This window comes from Anguilla rostrata, chromosome 2 (genome assembly GCF_018555375.3).
Source record: "Anguilla rostrata isolate EN2019 chromosome 2, ASM1855537v3, whole genome shotgun sequence".
Taxonomy (NCBI): domain Eukaryota; kingdom Metazoa; phylum Chordata; class Actinopteri; order Anguilliformes; family Anguillidae; genus Anguilla; species Anguilla rostrata.
In genome coordinates, this window is record NC_057934.1 from 9,326,556 (window position 1) to 9,340,994 (window position 14,439).

At 50.5% G+C, this 14,439-nt stretch overlaps 1 protein-coding gene across 7 annotated transcripts in view; it reads left to right on the forward strand.

Annotated features, from left to right (window-relative positions):
- LOC135245298 (centrosomal protein of 170 kDa-like) overlaps window positions 1–14,439 on the forward strand; it is a 51,922-nt gene that overhangs the window by 17,408 nt on the left and 20,075 nt on the right. For 5 of the 7 annotated variants that reach the window (XM_064318278.1, XM_064318295.1, XM_064318303.1 and 2 more), the window contains 8 exons: window positions 849–907; window positions 1,632–1,785; window positions 2,121–2,258; window positions 6,270–6,764; window positions 8,752–9,317; window positions 11,190–11,318; window positions 12,242–12,371; window positions 12,859–14,385. In XM_064318278.1, the coding sequence (XP_064174348.1) occupies window positions 849–907; window positions 1,632–1,785; window positions 2,121–2,258; window positions 6,270–6,764; window positions 8,752–9,317; window positions 11,190–11,318; window positions 12,242–12,371; window positions 12,859–14,385 (3,198 nt within the window). Of the gene's footprint in view, window positions 1–848; window positions 908–1,631; window positions 1,786–2,120; window positions 2,259–5,064; window positions 5,392–6,269; window positions 6,765–8,751; window positions 9,318–11,189; window positions 11,319–12,241; window positions 12,372–12,858; window positions 14,386–14,439 lie in introns of those variants that run through there. The other 2 variants (XM_064318321.1, XM_064318330.1) reach the window with 2 other exon arrangements.

Below are 14,439 nucleotides of genomic sequence, written 5' to 3' on the forward strand. Positions count from 1 at the left end.
AGGAAAGAAATAAAACAGTATTAAGGCAGTCATGGCATCCAATTACTGATAGAAAAACAGAGAGTGGCTCCACCTATCACAGAGCATAACTTATAGGACAACGCAACAACCGTGATCGGTGGAATCTACTTACTGCTAATAGCCACGAGGAGTCAGGAAGTACATCCCGAAAATATCGACCAGTCAACTGCGCTGTTGATCTATTGGCTGTCAGCAACATGCTCTGTGTTTGGTGGAGCTCCTTTCAGTTTTATACCAGTAAGGTGGTGGTACGGCTGTCCTCAGAGCCTGCCTAGTGAGCCAATGTCACTTCATCTGTCATAGAAAAGAAAAATGTGTAGTTACATCAATATGTACCATGTGTTTTATAAAATATGTTGAATACCTGTCCTCCCTTTCACGCTGTATATGTAGTTATTTGTATACATTTCAGATACGTTCTATAAAATTTCTGTAACGTGTAAATAGCACTCATTTTGTTGGACTTACCATGTATTTTTGGATTTCGAAGTGTATATTGCTTGTTTTTTTTCCAGAAAGATATTTTAAACCAGCAGTTTTTGTAGAGCAGGGGAGGGGACCTCCATTTTTGGAGAATCATATCCATTTTTGGATTATATGCCAACTTCTACTCTGAATTATTATTTTAAAAATGTAAGGGTAACTGGTGTAATCAAAAACCAGAAACAGATACAGCCCTCCAGGAAGGGAGGCCCCCACCCCTATTATGGATCTGTCCGAGTTTGGGGTAGACGATGTGTCAGAGTTTAGGGTACTCTCTGCACCAGTGTTTGGGGTACACAATGTCAGTGTTTGGGGTACTCAATGTTGTTCTTAACCCGCCTCACATACCAACCTGTTCACCGTGGTTCGAGGGGAGCTACACGTACCAGAGGAGGCTCTGAAGGTACAGTAGATGCTGTAAAACATGTCTTTCCAGAAACTTCTTTCTCTCTTTGTCTTCTTTATTAGACATTCACGGTTATTTTCTGAATAACTAAACTTTACCAAACTTTGCAGAAGTTTTATTGAATGCCAGTCCATTATCTCCCTTTTGGCAATTCAGTTCAGTTTGTATTGGGGTTTCAGTTTTAAAAACTGACACTTTGTTCAGAACAGTCACATCTGTATGTTGTGCTTCTGTAATTTTGTGGTCATAAGTCTAGATTTGAAATGTGAAAGTCTCTTTGATGTAACTACTGCACCCAAAAGGCTCTCAAACAAAGAAGAAGCTGGTATAAGGAAAATTATCTCAGCTTTGAAGGTGGAGAGTCAGATTGAAAGTGTATCCGAGAGGCTGGTGATGTCATTGTTGACTCTCAGTAGCTTTTAATAACAGCTCTTATAATAGCGCTGTGCTTCATTTCTGTTGTGTGTTTGTGTGTGTGAGAGTGTTTGAGTGTGTTTGAGAGTATGTATTTCTGTGTGTTTGTATGTATGTGTTTGTGAGAATGTGCATGGGTGTGTGTGTGTGTGTATGTGTGTGTGTGATTATATGTGTGTGTGCGTGCATGCATGTGTGTGCATTTGTGCATGTTTGTGTTTGTGTGGGTTCGTGTGTGTGTGGAGGATATATGTGTGGTGATATTTTTGGCTCTGAAGGCCCCTCCTCCTACCTTCTTATTGGTCAGCATGAGAAGTTCAGCAGTCAGCTGCAGTTGCCTAAGAAGCCGTCTGAAGGCGAGACGTCCAAATCGTCAGGACCCAAGACCGCAGCCGAGAGCAGCAAGGCAGCGGAGGCTAGCGCGGAGGGAGCTGCCAAACCCAGCGAAGACAAGATGGCGGGTGAGCGCGGCAGGACGGGGTCTTTCTGAGGGCTCATTGCGCAGGGTGACGGGGTCCTGCCCCAGAGGGGCTCTGATGTAATCCTTCTTTCTCTGAGCTGACTAAATGTGGGTAAGCAGAACCTGCAGGTCTCCTCTGGAGCTGGGAATTAAACGCCATCATAGAAACACGTCATCTGATTGGTTCTGTGATGTTATTACACGACTGGAGTTAAACCTGCAGACGCCACTGGAGTTTCATATCCCTGGAGTATCTCATAAATCCACTGCTAATGCTTCCATCCATGGGCAGTGATGTCAACGACTCGCCAACTGTTCATTTCCACTTGACTCCAGGAGACTTGGCCGCACTGCATCGTGGGACGCCTTTGTACGGGCAGCCATCTTGGTGGGGCGATGGCGATGCTGACGATGAGAATTCCTTCAAGCAGGAAGCCAGAACAACTGGCAGGAAACAGGAGAGTGGCACATCAGGTAAGACCATTACCGCCTGCTGGCCAAGTTTGGTATTGCAGGTCTCAGAAAGGATCTTGATTAAGCCACCATCATACCAATAGTGCTCATCTATCTGGTACTTCCACCAGCTGCATGTGTTGTTAGTGAGGAGGGATAGTTAGTGTGCAGTATTTCAAATATGCGTTTCATGTCTAAAACGGGATGTGCTCCTCTATTTATACAGTTTATACCCCTGTACCACTTGCAAAGCAGCCCACGCCTCCGCCATTTAGATTTTTATTTTGGAGATGTTTTATATTTTGTTGAATTCTGTCAGCAATTTATGCCACGTTTTCTCGGCGCAAAAGCTTGGGCGAGCTTCAAACCAGAAAGAGGAGCTTCCCAGTCAGTCTCAATATTTTAACCACACACCAGAAATGGTAGAATTCTGTGAGCAGCTTTGAGGTAATGCGTGTGTTTAGCTGTACGTAAGTCGGTGAACATGAAGTGTCGTGTGTGTTAAATCTAGCTACAACGCTGTAGAAGGGTTGTTTGAAATGCAGTGGAACGACTGTAGTGAAGTTTAAAGACACTGAACCTGTTTCAGCTGAATTTTCTTCTCCGATGTAGAAGTGTTATCTATTGTATAAGAACAGATTGTTGTGTGACGAATGTAAGGACTTGTGGGACGCTCATCCCGGGTGGTTGGGTTATGATAGAAGGAAAAGGCAGAATGGTGTCTTTCTCTTTTCCGTGTGTCCGGAGGGCAGGAATCTCCTTACCTTTGGCAGTTCAGGAGTAACGGGGTTGGGGATAATGAGAGATTTTGGCGGATTAGCGCAGTGGGAGAGACGGGCCTTTGACCCGGTGTGGGGGAAGCGGAACTCGCAGGCGGGACCTTCACACCCCCGCCCCCCCCCCACCAACCCCGGTCCGCAGGCTACCCCCTTTCTTCTGCAGAGTCACAGAAGCTTCTCAAACAGAGAAGCAGAGTTACCCTGAGGCCTGTGGGCTTGGTCAGGCATGTTAATAAATAATGTCACAGTTCTAGCAGAAATCCTCTCAGAACGCAAGGAATCGCTGTTTATATTCATTTTCCAAAGAGGCAGAGGGACTTTTGTCATGAACTCGCGAGCACATATGCAGGCACACACACTTACAAACATAAAGAGCTTTGGTACTGACAGCTGACACGGGCAAAGAATGTTCAACAACTAAAGACAAATGCTAGTGACCCCCGGGGACACGTAGGGTTATATTCAGTATATTCTGCTGGTGACAGTAATAAATTTGGTAGCCTTACAAGTTATATTCAGATGTCTGCTGGTCACGATGATGGAAAACCGGTCAGTGTATGGGAAATGGCTGATAGAATTCTGAATGATTTCTACTTGAAATAACAAGATTTTGCACCCAGGAAATGATAAAACCTGAGCCTCCTGTGTAGAGTGTGAAAGTGGAAATGTCCGTAAGTCCAGGGGATTTCTGATTGAGTTCCACTTGGACGGAGAGCGGCATTCTGGGAAGCGGGGGCGCAAGGTCACAGAATGCAGACCACTTTCCCTCTGATTGTCCGATTGTGAAATTAAGAACAGGAAATATGACTTACCAGAGGCAGTTGCCTAGTTACCGGAAACAGTTGCTTAGTTACCGGTGGGAGTTGCTTAGAGTGTTTCTTTGTGATCCTGAAGGTCTGTGGAGATAAAGTGTATTCTGGATATGACCTTAGCTACAGGAATTACAAGGTGCTCTTTTCCAGAGCAGATCTGTAAACCCTGCTTTACATTGTACTTTATACTAGCTGGTTGTACTGTGCATGTTTTCGGTTAAGTATCATTGCTCAGGGTGCAGCGGCTAGTGTGTCTTTCCCGGTCGAACCTGCGACATTTTGGTTACAAGTATGCTGTTCTCTTTGCATGCATCTGTGCTGTCGCTCGGCGTCTGTGTGTGGGTGGCTGGAGCTGCCCTGTGGATTCAAGTGCTCATACAACATTACCTCAGAGCAGAATTCCTGTAATACCCTGCCCTTTCCCTTCAGACTGTATGACTGTTGAGTTGTAATGTGTGTGTGTCTGTGTGCATGTGTCTGTATGCGTGTGTATATGTGCATGCATGTGTGCGTGCCTGTGTGTGCATGCGTGCGTTTGTGAGTGTGTCTGTTTCTGTGTGCGTGCGGGCATGTGTGTGTGTGTATGTGTATGCATGCATGTGTGTGCATGCATGTTTGTGTGTCTGTTTCTGTGTGCGGGCGTGCGTGTGTGTGTGTCTGTGTGTGGGCGTGCGTGCTTGTGTCTGTGTGCGGGTGTGTGTGTGTGTGTGTGTGTGTGTGCGCAGCGTACTCTGTGTGGTTATTGTTTGTCAGCACTCAGCAGCTGCATACAAACACTCAGCCTCTGTAATCAGGAGCTCTCATTGGCCGATCCTTCTGCTATTTGTCTCCACTGCGGTGAGTTGTAGCCTTTGAACATTATTTACACTATTTCAGCTTTCTATGAGAGGAAGGTTTTAGGACAGAATTTAGAGAATTTCTGACTTGTGAGTTCTTTGCATGTTGCCAATGATGCGGAATTGAGATCAAACTCAAAGTGTTGTTTTTTTTTGGACGGTAGGAGCATGAGATTTACCCTCACTGATTTGGGGCAGGGTCACCCCTTCACTCCACCTCTCAGCCTCACACAGATGAGGTCTGGTATTTGTTACAGTCACCTGTGTGTGCTGTGCTGCAGCAGAGAATTCTGGGATTGCAGTCCCCTGGGATTATACTGACAGGGGGTCCTCTTCCTTCCATCATCATGTGATTTTTTATTTTTATTTTTTTTGCTGAAGCCTGACCAGTAGGAACAGGAAGCAGGAGGCTGGCTCCATTTATAAAAAAAAACAGGAAGTTCTGTGAGATCTCTTTTGTCCTTTTCATTTTCATATTTCTGGAAAGTCTTGCTCTCTCCATGTATTTCCACACAGTGGCTTGACTGAGGTTGTTGGAGCTGAATTCGCACCGTAGGTTGTCTCCCGCAGATTCCGCGTTGGCAGTTTTGCGGTTTTCATCTTGAGGATGAGCTGAGATGCATCAGGTTCACTTCCTGTGGGTTAACTTTAGAAATTTCTGGATCATGTGGCATGCATGAACGTCAACTGCAGTAATCCGGTAGGCTTCATCTATACAATTTTAAAGGTATGATATTCCTTAAGATATGTTCTGGTGTTATGATATTCACTGGAAAACACATTATGTGTACAAGTTGTACAGTCAGTTGTTTAAAAAAACAAACATTTGGGCTACATACTGTAGGAGATCAGGGGTATCTTTTCAGTACCTTTTTATTTTTCTGTGTACTCAGATGTTACTGTTGCTCTATGTACTATGTAGTATATTAGTGCTTGATTTGATTTACTCCTGGTGTGGAGGGGATTGTGCAGTGTGGCTCTGTGAGTGATCTTGAAACCCAGTTTCTGCAGATTGTGCACTTCCCCCTGTTTTGAAATTGATGATTCACAGCAGTTCTCGCGTCTGGTGTTGCACACAGATAGCAGTGCCGTGGGGGACGTTTCGGTTCGGTTAAAAGGAATGAAAGCTAATCGAAGCCATTGGCTTCACTTGCCTTGCATCTATGCCTCAGTTTGGCAAAATATTTGGTGAAAATTAATATAAAAATTAATTATGTGAAGATGTGAAATATAAGCAGAATGCTCACTTTCTTGGCACAAATCTGTCCTATGTAATGCTTTGAGCTGTCATTTTTAAGATGCACACATGCCTATTCCAAAAATATTCAATATTATTTATCTTCAAAGTAAAACCTTTATTTTAATCCTTTGTAAAATTGGTCATTTGCCAACACTCTCTGAACCCACAGTACTAACAAACCCTCTCTGTACCCACAGTACTGACCAACCCTCTCTAAACCCACAGTACTGACCAACCCGCTATGAACCCACAGTACTGACCCACCCTCTCTGTACCCACAGCACTGACTAACCCTCTCTAAACCCACAGTACTGACCCACCCTCTCTGTACTCACAGTACTGACCAATCCTCTCTAAACCCACAGACAGCAGAGATCCCCATAAGAGTAAGGAGGGGGGCAGTCTGTGCCCCGCAGGCCAGGAGCCCAGCTACTTTGAGATCCCCACCAAGGAGTCTCTGATGGCGGAGAGCAGCATCCACGAGGTGCCCACCAAGGACACGGAGAGCGGGGTCGTCGCCCCGGCAACAGCCAGCGCCAGCACCGAGGCCGCCAGCCAGGGCCACGCCTCCTTCACCATCGAGTTCGACGACGCGTCCCCAGGGAAGGTGAAGATCCGCGATCACGTGACCAAGCACACCCCCGACGCCCGCGCCCCGGAGCCCCGGTTCCGCCCCCGGAGGTCCCCCCAGCAGGGAGGGGGCGAGCTCAGCACCCTGCAGGCCGCCATGATCGCCGCCGAGAGCAAGGTGGCCGATTGGCTGGCCCAGAACGACCCGCCCCTCGCCCGCATGGAGTCCACTGAGGACGACAGCAAGAGCATCAAGAGCGACGTACCTGTGCACTTGCACAGGCTCAAAGGTGAGGGTCTTTCCTGTACACCTGCGCAGGCTCAAAGCGAACAGTGGCTGTGCCCCAGCTGGGAGTCGAACCCACGACCTACTGCCTGGGAGCTTCAGTTCTGTTTTTGTACCGCAGTTCAAACATGTATTTTTAACAACTTAATGTCAGAACCTGCAGCTCTGCAGGACCAGGGTTGAGGGTTAGCTGACTGAGGGGCGTACTCGCACTCTGCGTTTCCAGCTTCCTGGCAGGGTCGTGACCAACAGGAAGTCTGTTTGACACATCATGTCTCTGTGGCCCTGCGCACACAGGAAACTGCTCATATTGTGCTGCGTGGATGAGCTGGCAAAGAGGAGGTCTGGGGGGAAAGGCCTGTGGAATTGTGGTGCTGCTCCTTTGCAACAGACCTGGATCAAAAAGTTGTTTGAAGTACTTAACGTGCCTGTTTGGTATTTGTGCTTTTGATACCTGTTTGACATTTGCTGATCTCAGGGAATTTTCAATGAAACTTGCCACTAATCAATATCTACAGGCATACAAAGGAAGAATTGTTTTTAAAATACTGGTCAAAAAATATGTTTCTTAGATAGTTCTTTGAAGGCAGTCAGTTATCTGCAAGAATTTCACTGGTATCTAAAGTTCAGACAGTTACTTGACCGTGATCTGGTTTGCACCATGGTTGTTAGAAAACTTGTTATAGGCTAGTTATGACACTGTCATGATTTCATTTGCTACTTAAAAGCACGCTATCTCCTTCAAGCACTGATATAGCGCTTAATGTTTTAGGTTTAAATGCGATGAATACTGCTGTTGGCTTGGCATCATTTCTTGGCTTTGCATTTTCATAAAGCCACTGTGGGTCAGAGAGTTTGCTAAGTACCCGAATGTGAATGTTGTTGTGCAGTACCTCTGTAGCACAGGAAAGGTAAACCGGGTTCCGTTGCCGTGCAGAGCGAGCATCGTTAGCGCCGACAGCCGTGTGAGCGTGACTTCAGCGCGTGTGACTGGCTGAGAGGGCAGGGGGCGTGGCCTGACGAGCCGTGGCTGAGAGACAGGCGCCCGGAGGCACGGAGCGTGAGCTAACCCCACTCAGAGACCAAAGAGAGGCTTTGTCTGGGGCCGGCCAATCAGAGCCCCAACATGCTGTGATGGTTGTCAGCGACCGGCCAATCGGAGCCCGCTGTGTGCTGTGCTGGAGGGAACTGTGCCGGGAAAGATCAGGACTGTTGTCTACCCAAGACTGCACACTCTTCCCGACCGTGCCCCCCCCTGCCACCACCCCCCCCCCCCCCATTCCCCTGCTCTCAGCCTGTCTTCATCATTTCAGCCTCACTACTTCTGTTCTGGAGGGGGGAAGAGACTGAGCTTTTTTGTGTGTGAGGATCTTTGCTCTTCCTCTGGTCAGTTCTGATCACAGAAAAATCATCATCATCTAACAAGATGGAATTGAAATGTTTTTAGGAGAAATCGTTGGTCGCCGCGGTATACCCACCTGTGCCGATGGCCGCGGTGGTGTCTGAGATTTAGCACGTGAGTGCTTGAGTTCACCGTGCGCGGAGGAGAGGGAGTGCGCTCAGCCACCTCGTAGCCTGTTACTATGGAAACAGTCGTTTTATCTTCTCGCTGTGGTTTTGTTGCGGATTGCACACCGTGAGTCTTCTGAGAAACATTTTACGATTTGCGTAAACGCACCATCGTTGCCCGATCTGCTGAGCTGAACTGGGCTTCAAAGAGGACTGTTCTGATTGCTGAAGCATGAGCAGACAGACAGACCAGCAGCCTTGTTGTACTCCTTTTTCTTTTCTCAGCAACACAGTGGCGACTGAAACATCGAAGGCGTCGGCCATGCGTCATGCTTGCTTCTTATAGGACACAGCGGGCTTAGGGTGTGGCCTTAGCGGGTGATACCCAGAAAGGGAGAATACGGTTGGTTGCTGTTTCTGTTGGCTCTGTGTTATTTTTTGAATTTTCTCCTCATCTCTCTCTCTGTCTCTGTCTCTCTCAGGGAGCAAGCACTCGGACGGCACGCAGAGCGACTCTGAGAACGGGGCGGGGCACCGCTTCAACACCAGGAGGGCGGCGCTAGAACAGCGTCTGCGGGCGGGGCAGCACGGGGGCGGCCAGGGGCAGGCGGGCAGCAGCAGGACCACCTTCACCATCGAGTTTTACGACGAGGACAACCCCCGCAAGCAGCGGTCCTACTCCTTCTCCCAGGCGGCGGGCGGAGTCGGGGGCGTGGCCGGGGGCGTGGCCGGAGGCGCGGCCGGGGGCGCAGCCGGGGAGGGGACCTCCAGGCCCAAAGGCTCCGCCCCCGCCGGAGACCACAGAGGCGGGGTCTCACCGCACGGTGCCGGCCGGCTGCCACTCAAGCAGAAATCGGAAGAGGGCAGCCCGGCCTGGAGCTCGGCCAGCGTCGGACTGCAGACCAGCCCCGGCGACGACCCCCCCAAACCCCCCCGCCCCGGCGACAGGGACCCCCCCGAGGACGATCTGAGCGACAAGGGGACCTACACCATCGAGCTGGAGAACCAGAACCCTGAGGAGGCGGAGGCGCGTCGGATGATTGACAAGGTAGGTCGCTGGGTTATTACTCATGCTGTAAAGTGAAGCTGTAAAATGATCCTGCTTGAGACTCACTTTCACCCGCTTGGCTGTTTTTGCCTCAGTTCTCTAGTCGTCGGTGGACTTCATCCAAAAGGGTCCTTCTTAACACAATCTTAATAATAAAATAATTTTTTTAAAGAAACATTTTGAAAAATTATTTCATTACAGGATTGTGCATAGGACATTGATTTTCAACTGTCTCGGGGTTATAGTTAATATTTGTCAATATTACTGAATCTACGGAGTAGTTGTCCGTGCTACTGCTTCAGTGAACAGCGTATCTGATATTAATTCAGTATTGCATGTGTTTTTATGTGTACATGTGTTTTGTTGTTTCTGCAGCATAATGTCTTATTTCTGGAGTGTAAAAAAAGTACAACGTACGTTTCCTATTAATTCCATGTATTTTAATATGTATTTCACTTAAATAATGTCAAAGATATTATCATGAAATAAATTGTTCTTGCTAGGAGTTCATATTCATTTTGGCCCAACTGTGTGTGTTTTAAGACTGGGTACAGCCCGACAGAAGAAGACTGTACATGTGATCCTTTTCTGTCAGTATTTATTAGGTCTGTCCTGTACGGAGTTAGCCTATACGGGACAGGGCAAATAATGATGAGTTATGAAAAGTGCCGTCTAGCCAGTATCCACATTAGTGTAGATTTGTGTACACAAGTCTCTATCTGTGTGTGAAATAAATCAATTCAGTTGGGAAAAAAATTTTAAGGTCTTAAGAAACCGCCAGACAGAACGGCTCTCTGAAATGTGTAACTATGGAAACAGTGCTTGTAAGTCCTGCAGTTCTCTGGTTTATTGCACGGTCCTCTTTTTTGCTGATAAAATATGGCTTGGTTCTGTGACTTAGCCCCGCTTTGGCTGAATAATTTTGAACAGGTTCACTTCAGCTTTCAAACACACTTCAGTCAACTGAAATTTCCATTTCAAGACCAATTTTAAGTGCTGACCTGCTTTGAAATAACTTCGCTTGCGGGGAATTTCAGACAGTACTCTGAACTACTACTGTAAACCCAAGCACTAGATTTGATTGCCGCTGTCACCTTTGCTTTTAAACTACCGGATGCTTTTATGATAGGCTGTGACATTGCTAGCGTGGCGTCTCCCTCGGTCTTTGTCTGCCCTTCCAGTGTGCGGGTTTCCGGTGTGTAAGTCCCTCTTGATAAATGGTGGCTGTATGACTGGATGTAAGTGTTTACCTGCTGTGAGGCGGTGCTGGGGGGGTGGGTCGGTTAAAGATCGGCATCAGAAACGCCCACATTCGACCTCACAGGCTTCGGCTCTGCGTGACATGCAGTGAGCAAGAGTGCTGTTAGGTTGCGCAGTTGATTTAAGTCTTTGACTTTGTGTGTGCGTGTGTGTGTGTGGCCTGTGTGTGTGTGTACATTTGTGTGTATGTGTGCCTGTGACTGTGTGTGTGCATACATGCGTGTGTGTGTGTGTACATTTGTGTGTGTGTGCCTGTGACTGTGTGTATATGTATGCGTGTGTGTGTGTGTGTGTGTGCCTGTGACTGTGTGTATATGTATGCGTGTGTGTGTGTGTGTGTGCCTGTGACTGTGTGTTATTGTATGCGTGTGTGTGTGTGTGTGTGTGCTGTGACTGTGTGTATATGTATGCGTGTGTGTGTGTGTGTGTGTGCCTGTGACTGTGTGTATATGTATGCGTGTGTGTGTGTGTGTGTGTGCCTGTGACTGTGTGTATATGTATGCGTGTGTGTGTGTGTGTGTGTGCCTGTGACTGTGTGTATATGTATGCGTGTGTGTGCGTGTGTGTGTGTGCCTGTGACTGTGTGTATATGTATGCATGTGTGTCGCTCAGGTGTTTGGTGTGGAGGAAGCTCAGGCGACCGTCCGGTCGGGATGCCAGGAGCACCAGCAGGAGGGGGGGAAGGAGCGCCCGAAAGCAGCTAAAGGGGAGCTGAGGAAAACGTACTACATCGACTCCCAGGTAGCCTCATTTTAGGATGAATTATTATTTTAATTTTTATAGCAATTCAGTTGTAATGTTTGTCATGTGTACTACAACTAAGAACGCTGATTATGTAAAGATCCATTGATTTAATCAGCACAGATTCTGCATTTTATGCAGAACATGATTTTGGGATGACCAGCCAATGGATTATTTAGGGAGATTTCACTACTGAAATAAACACAAACTTGGTGATGTGAGTTGAGACCAGTGATCAGTTTACTGTGTAGGTGAGATTTCCGCTCCGCCCATTTCCAGCTCATGTGCCACAGCTGGTGTCGACTGACCGCGTTGCTCGGCGACGAGCAGGGTCGCTATGACGCCCGGAACCTGCTTAGGATAAAGCCAGCTCCTACAGCTGCGCTGACGGCGAGAACCAAACCCGCCGTTTGCGATTTATCTCCGCTAAAGAAGGAAGCGCGGGGCGGAGCGCGTGACACGAGAGACCGGGGCGGGCTGGGAGGTCTCGCTCCTGGGTGGGGGGTTGGGGCGACCTCATTCCAGCCAGAGCCCGAGGGCTCGGCCGACCCGCTTGCTACGCTCGCACTAGCCACTGGGCTAGCCACTGCTGCCGACCTACTTAACAAGCTTCCCTTTTTTCCGGTTTTGCTTTCCTACTAAGGTGAAGAGGAAAAGTATTTACTCTTTTAGATTATTTCTGTTCCAGTTTGTGTAAAGATTGTGTTGCGTATTATTATATTATAAGTACACACATTATTTTTTTGCTGGAGATGAACATGAGTCTCTTTCTCTCTGATTGGATCCTGTTCTAAGTGCACAAGCCTCTCTCTCTGATTGGATCCTGTTCTAAGTGCGTGAGTTTCCTTCTCTGATTGGATATCTGTTCTAAGTGCATGAGCCTCTCTCTCTGATTGGACTAACAATGTTGAACCCTCCCCCAGACGGACGACTTTATTGGTGTAGGCAGTCCCCGCTGGGTGTCTCAATGGGCCAGTTTAGCTGCCAATCACACCAGAACAGACCCGGAAGGTTCCGGAGGAGAGACTCCAGCATTCGTCCATCATGAGAAAGGTGAGCCCCCTGCACACAGCACATGATGACTCCCAGTTTAGAAAGGTGTTCATATACCTCTCATTCTTCCCTGGCTTTATCTATTCTCTCTGTTTTTTGTGTGAATCATGCCTCTTTGCCACCATTGCCAACTTACACCTCAACCATTTTGTTTCTAAATACATTTATCTGGGGGAGTATTTTGTTGTCTTTTGTAACAAAATACAGTGTGTTTTTGTGTACCCGTGCGTCATAGTTATTAGTATCGCAAGTTTTAGAATATTAGAATTTTATAATCCTAGAACATTAGATTTACTGTTACCTGTTTCTGAGACCGGTGTCATACTGCAGTCCCGCAGAGCTACCGTGTCTGCTGGTTTTCTGCATTTTCCTCCAGGACTGGAGTTAAACCTGCAGACACAGCGCCCCCTCCAGGACTGTAGGACTTGATTTCTCTGGCATGAGCCCTGCATAATTATATTGGTTGTTATTTTTCCTGTCTTTTCAGCGGCCGAGCTCGGCGAGACCGGGGTCTCCGTTAAGGCCGCTCCGCCTGTGACCTCGCTGTCGAGCCACACCGAGCGCAAGAGGAGGACTCTCCCCCAGCCGCCCGCCGAGGAGAAGCCCCCCGGCACCCAGCGGGGGCCCCCAGGGCCCGGCCCGCGCTCCGAAATCGGGGAGAAGCAGGACACCGAGCCGCAGGAGAAGGAGAGCCAGTCGGATCCGGATCCCGTGGGCGCGGCTGGCCGGGCGGAGGGGGCGGCGGCTAAGGACCAGAAGGGCGTGACCCAGAGGGGCGGGGCCCAGAGGGGCATGTCCTCCAAGCCGTCTTCGGGCCGAGCGGCGGGCGGCGGGGGGGAGAAGAGGGGGGAGGACGGGCGGAGGAGGCGGTCGGGGGAGAGGGCAGGCAAGGGGAGGGAGGACAAGCAGGGGAAGCCGCTGGTCCGGCAGGGCAGCTTCACCATCGACAGGCCCAGCGGCAACGTGCCCCTGGAGCTCATTCCCCGCATCGGCCAGCAGGGCGGCGCCGCGGGGCCGTGGCGGGGCTCCTCGGGCAGCCTGGACACCTCGGCGCTGCTGAAGGACACGCAGGCCGTCATGGCCTTCCTGGAGGCCAAGCTGCGCGACGACCCCCCCGCCGAGGGCGAGGTCTCCCCCGAGTCGGACATCGACACGGCCAGCACGGTGAGCCAGGCGGCGGGCGAGGCCGAGCGCAAGGCCACGCCCAAGCGCCGCACCCTGTCCAGCCTGCACCGGGAGAAGAGCACCGCCGGCTCGGCCGCCAAGGGCGGCGCCACCGCCAACGCCCGCGAGCGCCTGGAGAGGAAGGCCAAGCTCCGCCCCTCCGAGAGCAGGGCGGAGCCCCGACGCCCCGCCCAGCCAGGCCACCGCGGCCGCCAGCCCTCGCTGGACCTGACGGACGACGACATCACTTCCTCCCTCCCGCACTCCGCCTTCTCGGACGTGCTCTCCTCCGACCAGGAGACGGGCTCCGCCCACGGGCTCGCCCGAGGCCCCGCCCAGTTCGCCTCCACCGACGACCTCCTGCATTCCAAGTTCGAGTCGGGCAAGTCCGGGCGTTCCAAGGCCCCCCAGAGCCCCGCCCCGTTGCCGGGGAAACCGGCCACCCTCCCCCGGCCCCGCCCCACGCGGGCGTCTCTCCTGCGGCGGGCGCGGCACGGCGACGCCTCCGACACGGAGCTGGCGGACGCGGACCGGGTGTCGGTGGCGTCCGAGGTGTCCACCACCAGCTCCACGTCCCGGCCGCCGTCGGGCCGGAAGGTTCCGTCGCGCATCGACGTCCTGGCGCAGCCGCGGCGGACCCGCCTGGGCTCGCTCTCCGCCCGCAGCGACTCCGAGGCCACCGTGGCGCGCGGAAGCCCCGCCCCCGCCCGCGTCTCCGCGGAAACGCTCCTCCGCCTCGGCCTGCGGGCCGGGCCCGCGGCCACGCCCAGGACGCGCGCCAACAGCGTCTCCAAGCTGCCCGACGCCAAGGCCAAGCTCACCTCCCCCCCAGTGCACGGCTCCCCCTCAGGTGAGACTGGGGTACTACAGCGGGAGTCGTTAGCACATATACGCACACACACAC